Source organism: Microtus ochrogaster, assembly GCF_000317375.1.
Source record: "Microtus ochrogaster isolate Prairie Vole_2 chromosome 14 unlocalized genomic scaffold, MicOch1.0 chr14_random_2, whole genome shotgun sequence".
NCBI classification, from domain to species: Eukaryota; Metazoa; Chordata; class Mammalia; order Rodentia; family Cricetidae; genus Microtus; species Microtus ochrogaster.
In genome coordinates, this window is record NW_004949097.1 from 11,661,567 (window position 1) to 11,672,492 (window position 10,926).

The 10,926-nt window shown below is 46.5% G+C and overlaps 1 protein-coding gene across 1 annotated transcript in view; it reads left to right on the forward strand.

The window, feature by feature from the left end:
• The window catches only part of Lrmp (lymphoid restricted membrane protein), a 52,454-nt gene that overhangs the window by 38,086 nt on the left and 3,442 nt on the right, over positions 1-10,926 (forward strand). Inside the window, exons 12-18 of the mRNA XM_026787933.1 lie at positions 101-241; positions 4,642-4,776; positions 7,569-7,716; positions 9,538-9,581; positions 10,106-10,168; positions 10,277-10,326; positions 10,741-10,842. Of these exons, the coding sequence (XP_026643734.1) occupies positions 101-241; positions 4,642-4,776; positions 7,569-7,716; positions 9,538-9,581; positions 10,106-10,168; positions 10,277-10,326; positions 10,741-10,842 (683 nt within the window). The remainder of the gene's footprint in view (positions 1-100; positions 242-4,641; positions 4,777-7,568; positions 7,717-9,537; positions 9,582-10,105; positions 10,169-10,276; positions 10,327-10,740; positions 10,843-10,926) is intronic.

The following is a 10,926-nucleotide window of genomic DNA, read 5'->3' on the forward strand; positions in this document are numbered from 1 at the left end:
GCCTAGGATTCCAGGGAGGAGGATGCCTGGCTTGGCTTCACCCCTCTGAGACATGGGTCTGCTCTAACTGCTCTCCTTGGTTTTTCTGTTGCGGCTGCAGGCAGAATTTCTCAGGCTGTCTTTGGGCCTTAAGTGTGACTGGTTTACGCTGGAGAAGAGAGTCAAGCTTGAAGAGAGGTCCCGGGACCTGGCGGAGGAAAACTTGAAGAAAGAGATTACCAACTGTTTAAAGCTCTTGGAGGTGAGCGAATGTCTGGGGACCGGCAGTCACATGTCTACAGGCTTACCCTCCTCTCCCTCTCCCTGTCTGGCCTCAGCCACTCCGGCGCTATGACTACAGCTGTGAGCCACATGACCAACCCTATAGTTACTGTCTGTTTTGTTTTTTTTATACATGGTATAGGAGTCCAGTTCCATACTTAGGCATATGGATATACACACTTTTCTCAACACTGTTCCTGGAAGACACATCCCTTCTCCGTTGTGTGTTTTTGGTATCGTTCTCACAGATCATTTGACCACAGACATGAGTTGTTTTCTGGCCTTCTGGTGTGTTCTATAGTCTATGTGTTCATTGCAGTACCATCCCACTTGAATTACTGGAGGTGGTGTGTACTATGTTCTTCAAAAATTATTATGCTTGCTTATTTTGTATATGGGGGAGCACATAACACGGAGCATGTATGAAGGCCAGGAGACGGTTATATTTATTGGGGGCCATGCCATGGCTCACTCTTGAGGGAATTTTCTCCTTCCACCATATGGGTCCTGGTGTTTGACCTCAAGTCATGTGTGCTGGCGACATGTGCTCACTCTTACTGAGCCACCTCGCCAACTGTGTTGCGTGGGTTAGAATCAGAAGCATGGCACCTCTGATTCCTACCTTTCATTGAGTCGCTTGAGCTGTTCACTCTTCCTCAATGGACAACCCTAATTTTAGGGTAGCTTTTGTGCCAGCCTTTTTCTCTTGGGCCACCAATCAGCTCCCAAATCATAACACGGAGACTTCAAACTTTGAATGTTCAACCTTGCCTTATGCTTGTTTCTGTCTAGCTCTTATAACTCAACCTGTTTTTTTTTTTTTAATCTATGTTTTGCCTCAGGGTTTTTGACTTTTCTTTCTCTATGTCCTACTGTTCCTGCTGCTTCTTTGTCTGGCTACCTGCCCCCCAGGGGTCTCTCTCTTTCTCTTCATCCTCCTTCTCTCTTCCTACTTATTCCCTCTTTCCACCAGCCCTGCCTACCCCTCTCCTGCCTAACTATTGGCTGTTTAGCTCAATATTAGACCAATCAGGTGCCCTAGGTAGGCAAGGTGAAATAGTAACACATCTTTACATAGTTAAATATTCCTCAACATTTTTTTTTCTTTTTCATACTTTTTAGTGGTAGGGATCAGCATCAGAGTCTCAGGAATGTGAGGCCCATGTTCTAACCCTGATCTATGCTCCCCAAGCCCCCACATTTCTCTACTTCTGCTCACTCCCAGATGATACTGTTGAAATTCCACAGACTCTATAGATTGCTTGGTCATCAGGTCTATCAACCTTTCCATTTGTGTCTTCGTGTTATAGGTTTCAAGGAATAAGTCTTCTTCTTCTTTGCTTTGGTTTTTTTCGGGGTGTTATATTCTTTTCAATATTTATTTTAAATAAACAGTTTCCTTGGTTTATTATTTTAAGAAGAGTCAGGACACAGAAACACAACTGATTCTTGTAGTGCTTTTGAATATTGTAATTTTTGCTAATTCAGAATTTTTGTTCTGCCTTTGGGATATGCTGCAGGTAAAAATCACACTGTGAACAGAAATATTTTATACCTCTTAGCTTCTATTTGGGATTCCTTAAAAGTCATTTTTCTTGCCTAATTGCTTTGGCTACTAAACCAATACCATAATATGTTACATAGAAGTGAGGGTGTAACCCTTGGCTTATTCTTAGGTGTAGAGGGAGGGGTCATCTTCTGCCAGTGACCCTGACATTTACCGTGGGTTTTTGACCCATGGCTTCTATTATGTTGAAGTAATTTCTTCCTATTTCTGTAATGCTTTTAAAAATGTTTTTAACAATCACAGATTCATCTTTTTAGATGCTTTCTGATTCTTTTGCTATGATTATGTGGCTTTTATCTTTTCTACCAATGTGGTACATATCTCAAATGAGTCTCATGTATTGGACTAACCTTGCATCCTAGCAACAAATTCCACCTGGTCATGATGTACTGAATTCAGTATCTCGCTGAAGACTTAGCATTAGAATTCCTCAGGGTTATTTCTTTATCTGCCTGCAGCATCTGTCCAGCCTTAGTATTGAGGTAATGAGTTCTCATAGAAGGAGTTTGGAAATAACAAAATAATATGTCTTTTTTATTTGTTTGTTTTGTTTTGGTTTGGGTTTTTTTTTTTTTTTGAGACAATGTTTTTCTGTAGCTTTGGAGCCTGTCCTGGAACTAGCTCTTGTAGACCAGGCTGGTCTCAAACTCACAGAGATCCGCCTGCCTCTGCCTCCTGAGTGCTGGGATTAAAGGCGTGCGCCACCACCTCCCCGGCTAAAATACTATGTCTTGTTGGGTGTTTGGGAAGGATTTTAAAAGCGTTGGTGTGAGTTTTTCTTTACTGTTTGATAGAATTCCTCAGGGAAGCTGTTTGTCCCAGGCTTTTCCTTGTTGAAAGGCTTTTATCAATCAGTTGGTCTTGTCCAGTTATTTCTTCATATTTCTGTTGTAGTTACCAACCTGTCTTGCTTACATCTCACGTCTGCTCTTCTTTCTCAACTGGTTGTTGGTATCTGACAAAGGCTGTTTCTGCTGGCCAACAACCTCTTTGGCTGCAACTTAGACATATCTGTGTGTTTCTAATGTGGCCGCCAGTCACTGTGCCTATGCGATAACAAGGATGTGGAGTTATGTTGCAGTATTATTTGAAAGGACGTAAAAAGCAAGCCAGTGTAACCCGAGACTGCTTGTTCATTTCCTGGCTGCCCAGACCCGAATAATCACACAGAAACTATACTAATTACAGCACAGCTTGGCCAATAGCTTAGGCGTATTTCTAGCTAGCTCTTACATCTTAAATTTACCCATTTCTAGTAATCTGTGTATCTCCATGATTCTGTGGCCTGTTGGTAATTTCAGGCATCTTTCTCCTTCAGCAGCTACATGGTGTCTCTTTTTGACTCTGCCTACTCACTCTCTATATATCTCATCTAATCTGGCTATATTTTGTCCTGCCATAGGCCGAAGCAGCTTCTTTATTAACCAATGGTAATAAAACATATTCATACAGAGGGGAATCCCACATCAAACCAAAAAGGTCAAAGCTTGGCATTTCCAGGATTATTAATCAGTCCACCACTTGTGGTGCCTGGTGGTATGACTTGTTGTATGAGTGGCAGAACTGCTTCTGAATGACAGCCACCCCACACGATGGAGCCTCTCCCAGAGTTCATGGCACTTTCGACATTTCCTTAGTCACAAAGACAGTACTAGCTTGTTTATTCTTGAGTTTGATCTTCATTCTTGCTGGGAAGAATGCCTTGAAAGGCAACCTCGCGGTAGAGGGTGTGAGTTTGGATGAAACATGATAACGTATGCACCCAGCCAGCCTGGCCACACCAGTATCCTAAGAGAGGACACTGGTTATCCCTCATTCATTGTGACAGAATACCCGCCAAAGGCAATCTAGGAAAGAAATAATTTATTTTGGCACAAAGTTTAAGACCATAGTTTATCATGGCCAGAAGGCATGGTGACAAGAACAGCCCAAGCCATGATTGTGGGATCCAGTCAAGAGGCAGACAAAGGTGAAGGCGGGTGCTCAGCCGGTGCCTTGGTTATTGTTCCATTGCTGTGCTGAGACACCCTGACCGAGGTCATCTATAGAAGAAAGAGTTTATTGTGGCTTACTGCTTCAGAGGGTGAGTCTCTGACCATCGTGGCAGTGAGCATGGCCGGCAGACATGGTTGCTGGACCAGTGGCTGAGCTCACATCTCATCCTCAGGACAGGGACCTACCTGGGATGTGTGGACTTCTGAAACCTCAAAGCCCACTCCTAGTGACACACCCCCTCCATCAAGGTTGCACCTCCTAATCCTTCCCAAATAGTTCTGCCAACTAAGGACCAAGTATTCAAATGTATGACCCAATGGGGTCATTCTCATTCAAGCCACCACAGCTGGCTTCCTCCTTTTCCTCCTTTTATTCAGTGGGGAGCCCCAGGCATGGGATGATGGTCCCCATATTCAGAAGTGGTCTTCCCTCCTCTCTGGAAGCACTACCATAGACACACCCATTGGGGTGTCTCCTAGGTGATTCTAAAATCAGTCTTGATCCAGTTCAAATTATTGTGATTCTCCTCTGAAAAAGTTAATTTGTCCTCACGTAACACTTTCCATTCACGGGCATTATCTGTTTATCTCATCCTGTCTTGTGAGCCATGGAGGAAAGTGAGCGCACATAGGGGTAACACAACAGGAAGGGGGAGACTGGGCATTGTGTACCTGTGACCCAGCACAGTGTTTGGATGCCCTGCACCGCTGGGCTTTGGCGGTGCTCTCTGCTCTCCATCGGATGCTTAGACCTGAAAGCAGTTTAGCTGGTGTTAGAAATACTGTCGAGCGTGTTTTAATGCTTTGCTCCCCACACAGTCATTAGCGCCTCTATGTGACGACGACAACCAGGCTCAGGAGATCATTAAGAAGCTGGAGAAGAGTATAACATTTCTCAGCCAGTGTGCGACGCGTGTGGCCAGCAGGGCGGAGATGCTGGGGGCCATCAATCAGGTAACAGTGGAGCTGAGAGGATTTATGCTCCCGCAGAGTGTGGGCTACAGAATAAGAAGACGTTTTCGGAACACTTCTGGGCTTCCAGTTGTGGGTTTAAGCCTTTAAACCCAGCACCAGGGATGCAAAGGCAAGTGCATGCTTGTGAGTCCAAGCCCAGTTTAGTTTGCACTGAGTTCCGGGATGCAAGGTGGGAAAGAGAGGAAAAGAGGCAGAGATGGGGTGAGAGCTGGCTGACCCAAAGAGGGAGGCACGGCCCTGTGTAGTCTGCCTTGTGGGTTTGCAGAAGTGTATTCCAGGGTGAGATGTAAACCCCTTTCTCTCCCAGATCACAATAGACCTCACTTTCTTTTTAGGGTGTTTCTTCCACGCTCTTCTTGAAAACCCTATAAAGGGTTTTTGCTGTTGTTGGCTTTTTTGTTGTTGTTTTGTTTGTTTTGTTTTTACTCCCATGGAGGGGGTCGGAAGCACAACACAAATGATAGAATAATGAACCAAGGGACTCCGAGGACACCGACCCGCATCAGTGCACATGTGCAGTGGTTGGGAAAGGGTCCTGGCGCCTGCGTCACTGACACAACTGCACCTTCCAGAATGCCTGAGCAGCGGAGCTTTGTTCCCTCCGGATGCTCAGTGCTGACTGTGGTTTCCTTGGTCACCCCTGCCTACCCTCCTATCTGCTTTCATTTGAGTGTTATACAGAGTCACAGAAAAGTAGGGTTTCAAGTGTGCATCTTGAGAAGTTCCCAGGAGACTCCTGAAAATCGGCACCAAACAGATGGGCTAAGGTTTCCTTAGGAAGACACTTAACGTGTTGGAGGCTTCAGTCTGACAGCGTGTTATACAGCCTAGCGTTTTCAACCCCTCAGTTGGGGATGCCGTTGATCTTCATTTGGATTAAAGTTATGTGTGCACAGGGCTTTAAAAACTCAGCTGTCTCTGTCAGCTGCCTCACCTACCCCCATCAACTTTTTCTCAGTCGCGTGCTTACTGGGTCCCTTAGTGACATGTTTCCCTTTTAAGCATGATCCGTAGCTTTCTTGCTATGATGACAGAGATGTGCTTTTGTCAGTCTCTGCCTCCCCCCACACCTTCCATCCCATATTCTCCCATCTTCTTTCTTGACCAAGCTTTAAACTCTATGATCAGATCCAGAGTTCCCTACCGCATGAACCCTTTCCACCTTCCATGTTTCAAACCACTTCCTTACCAGCCCATGTCAGAGGGAAAACAGTGCACCCATGCTGACTCAGGCTCACCCGTGCTGACTCAGGCTCACCCATGCTGACTGAGCTCTTCACTTACATTGAATGCTTCACGTGGGGCCCGGGAACTTACTGTCCCTTCTAAATCAGCTTCACGTCTTACCACCACCGTGCCTTTCCTGCGTTCACCGTCAATAGTGACTTTGCTACTAGAAAACTGACACAGAGGGAGGGAACTGCCTCGGACTGAACCTTCCGTCAGAACCCTTATGCTGCCCACCTTCCATAGCTGTAGATAGTCATTCTCCTGCACTGTCTAAGGGCAGCCACTTACCTGTACACACGATCCCATCCTGTCCCAGATTACCCAAAAACATAAGCCTCAATCCTGCCAACCGAAACCCATTTACCAGTTCTTCCGAGTCTACGGGACCATTCCCACTGGGACAGGTGCACATGGTTTGTAAGATGGAGGAGGCACAGAGGTGGTGTAAATCCACCCACATACTCACAAAACCAAGGTGACCCTCAGATTTCTGAGTTTCACGTCATCTTCTGTCACAAGGTCCTGATGGCACCTGGCATTTCTTCCCAGAAGCCTGATACATGCTGCACTTAGCCCTGCTTAAAACCAGGCCCTCGGGCCCTTTCACTACCCACTGCCTCCCTCCTCCCATTCCTAGTGGCACAGGCCAGGACTTGTGGAGATTTGATGGGTGTTGCAAGGAGAGCAGCTTGTTTGTCCCGGCCGCCCAGAACGGAAATAACCACACAGAAACTGTATTAATTAAATCACTGCGTGGACCATTAGCTCTAGCTTCTTATTGGCTAATCCTACATCTTAATTTAACCCATCTTCATTAAACTGTGCATCATCACAAGGTTGTGATCTACCAGCAAAGTTTTAGTATGTCTACCTCTGGCTGTGGATCCATGGCATCTCTCTGACTCTGCCCTTCTTTCTCCCAGCATACAGCCTAGCTTTCCCCACCTAGGTTTATTCTTCCCAGTTATAGGCTCAAAGCAGTTTCTTTGTTCATTAACCAATAAAATCAACACATAGACAGAAGGACCTCCCACACCAGATGGGGGAGACTTTCAACACTCCTATCTCCTGCAGTTGTTAAAACGTGCCTCGTTGCTCTATCTTCAGACCAGCAAGAGAATACAGCCACAATTGCTGTTGGCATGTCTACCACAGCACCTAAGTCACCGCCCACTCCCAACCTCTATACTAACACAGTAGCTTCCAAAATGGTCCTGCTTATGTCAAATCCTAATCCTTCCAACACTTTATTCTTTAACAAGCAGCTTGTGCATGTGCGTGTGCGTGTGTGTGTGTACGTGTACCTGTGTGGGTGCCTGCACGTGTATGTGGGTGTGTGTACGTGTTTGCTGCAGTGCCTGTGTGCAGGTCAGGGAGCAACTTGGGAGAGCTGGCTTTGTCCTGCAGTGTGGGCTGTAGAGATGGACTCAGGCCTTCGGGCTTGCATGCGGGCTTTTCACTCGCCAAGCCACCCTGCAGGCCTCAGTGCGGTTTACCTGAGCGCTAAGGACGGTGTTGCTGATGGAAGCTGACTCTTGCAGGAAAGCCGGGTGAGCAAGGCGGTGGAAGTCATGATTCAGCACGTGGAGAACTTGAAGAGGATGTATGCCAAAGAGCACGCCGAGCTGGAGGAGCTGAAGCAGGTTCTGCTGCAGAACGAGAGGTCCTTCGCCCCTCTGGAAGATGAGGGTAACGGTGACGTGCTGCCTTCGCGGCTAAGAGCTGTTCATCTTGGGTCCCAGAAACCATGTCTCTTAGTTTACAGCAGCCTGCAATTCCAGCTCTGGGGGATCTGATGCCCTCTACTGGCCTCAACGGGCAACTGCACACACATTCAAGTGAACACACGCGCACACACACACACACACACACACACACACACACACACAGAGTTTTAGTTTCTTCCTTCTTCTTTCTTCTTCCTTCCTCCTTCCTCATGGATAGGATCTCTGTACATAGCCCTGGCTTTCCTGGAACTCCCTATGTGGATGCAGACTGACTTCAAACTTAGAGATCCACCTGCCTCTGTCTCCCAAGTACTGGGATTAAAGGTGTGCACCATCATGCCTGGCCTACATAGTTTTAATTTTAAAAGCTAATAGTTATGATTTCTTAATATTCTCTTTCATGATCCCTCACTGTCTTGCTGCATCATTTAATAGGATCATTAAGTTCAGGTTATATTAGGAAAAAAATTTTGTTCCTGTGTTTTATATAAAATATCAGGGAAAAAACAGAAAGACACCGCGGGTTCTTTGTGTTATCCTCAGAATCCATGAATTTACTTTGGATCACAGAGACGAGGCCCTTCGTCCCACTCCTTAAGAAGACTCTAGTGTCTAGCCAGGGTGCATCAGAGCTGGTTCTTTCTCCATACATGATAATGTGTAATAAATGAACCGCTCCCACCCCATAGTTTGGATTCTTGAAGGAGTTATTGATCCTAGGTTGGGAGACAGATGAGAACATGTGGTTTCTATAAATCTTTTTTTTTTTTTAGATTTACTTCTTTTTATTTTGTGGGCATGACTGCTTGTATGTGTGTGCATGCAGTGCCTGTGGAGGGCAGCAGAGGGTGCCTGGCCTTCTGGAACTGCACAAAGATGCTTGTGAGCCTCACATAGATGCTGGGGATTGAACTTGGGTCCTTTGCGAGAGCAGCCACTGCTCTTAACCACTGAGCCATCTCTCCAGCTCTCGATGGTTTAGAGTAAACAGTATGAGCTCTTCTGAACAGAAACCTTACTTTAGTAAGGCTTCCTCTATTGGATGTTCTTCTGCATGCTAGCAGGCACTCTAGACAGCTGCAGAAACGTTAGTGGTTTATATGGGGGCTGTCGGGGCTGGAGATAGCACTTGCCAGACGCATAGGAAGTCCCTGAGCTCAAGCCTAGTGCCACAAAACATAACAAATCAAACATCTTTGTGAGTAGTTCCTAGAGTCTTGGTTTTAGGGTTTGAGACAGTGTGGCTCTGTAACCAAGGCTGGCCACAGCAATTCTCCTGTCTTAACCTCCAGAGTCGTCATAAACCATTTATGACCTTTACTTGACAGAGATGCACGTGTGAGTTTAAAATGTAAAAACGTGTGACCAGAAAGATGGCCCAGTGGTTAAGCTGCTTTTGCAGTGTCCCAACACCCACACAGTGGCTCACAGCTAACAGTTTTAGGGGATTGGGAGTCAGATGTGGGGGGTCAGATGTGGGGGCTCAGATGTGTGGGGTCAGAAATGGGGGAGTCAGATGTGGGAGGCTGATAGGGGGTAGATGTGGGGGGCCAGATGTGGGGGCTCAGATGTGTGGGGTCAGAAATGGGGGGTCAGATGTGGGGGGCTGATGTGCAGGGTCAGATGTGGGGGTCTGATATGGGGGGTCAGTTGTGGGGGGTCTGGTATGTGGGATCAGATGTGGGGGTTCAGATATGGGGGGCTTAGATGTGGTACACAGATACACGCAGGGAGAACATACACAATTCTCAGAAAATTTTAACGTGGTAATGTTTCCTTTTAGATGACTGTCAGATTAAAAAACGTTCATCTTCTCTAAATTCCAAGGTAATTACTAATTTCATAATTAAAAAATACTGACAATTGAACTGTGAGTTCAATGCTCATAGGATGTTAAGATGGTATTTGAAATGATGTACCTTTTACTGGAAGTCACAGAACTGGGATTTAAATCTTCTAAACAGAGAAGGGAAGGTAACAAAAGAGAAGAAAAACACATTTGGCTAAATTACATTTACAATACAGCTAGTCTTTTAGAAAAATACAGGGAAAACGGTCATAAACATAAGCGTGTTTGTCGGTGCAAACACGCACAGTGTGAGCCAACAGCAAAGGTATCCAGTGTGAGCTGAAGACAGATCCGTGAAAGCCCAGGTAAGAGACCTCACTCTTGGCTGGCGGAAGTCATAAAGCCAAGGCTGGGGGAGACGGAAGTTCCGGAAGGTGATTTTCCATGCAGTGCCCTCGAACGCTCCCCTGCTTCCTGACAGCTGAGCGTGGTGGCAAGCAGCGTGCAGAGGATGTGACACCCCCTCCCCAATGTTCTAATCATGCTTCTCTCTCCTCTGTAGCCATCGTCTCTTCGAAGAGTGACGATTGCCTCTTTACCCAGGAATCTTGGAAATATAGGGATGGTAAGTGCACTTGGAGGCCTCTGCCTTGGAAGTAAACTCGTCTGTCCCTATGACCCAAACGTAATTCCTTCACTAAACTCTATCTTACCATTTCTCGGCCCTCCGAAGGTATCTGGGGTGGAAAACAACGACAGATTCAGTCGGCGGTCGAGCAGCTGGTAAGTGTGACCTGTGCCCACTCTGAGAACCCATGCAAGCCGAGAGTGGGGCTCAAGCAGATAGACATTTACTATAACCTTCCTTAGATTTGCTCAGAGTGTGAGCAGTGCAGACATTAAAACTGGCATTTGGGTGAGGTGGTGGTGGCACATGCCTTTAATCCCAGCACTCAGGAGGCAGAGGCAGGAGGATCTCTGTGAGTTCAAGGCCAACGGTCTACAAGAGCTAGTTCCAGGACAGGCTCCAAAGCTACAGAGAGAAAATCTGTCTTGAAAAAAAAAGTGGCATTCTGTCGTGGCAGCTGCCCTGGGGAATAAGGGTTACCGTGTGATTTCTGCACTGACTTGAGAGTCGGGGGACACACTGGTAGCAGGAACAGCTTTGCTGATCACATGGCCATTATCTTTGTGTAGGAGAATTTTGGGGACAAAGCAGAGTGAGCACCGCCCCTCGCTACACCGATTTATTAGCACCTATTCCTGGGCAGACGCCGATGACGAGAAATGTGACGTGAAGTAGGTGACTTGTGGTGTGTCATGAACCTGGTGTGAGCCGAGGCCTGCAGTGATCTGTCATGATATGTCCGTCAGTCTGGTGTG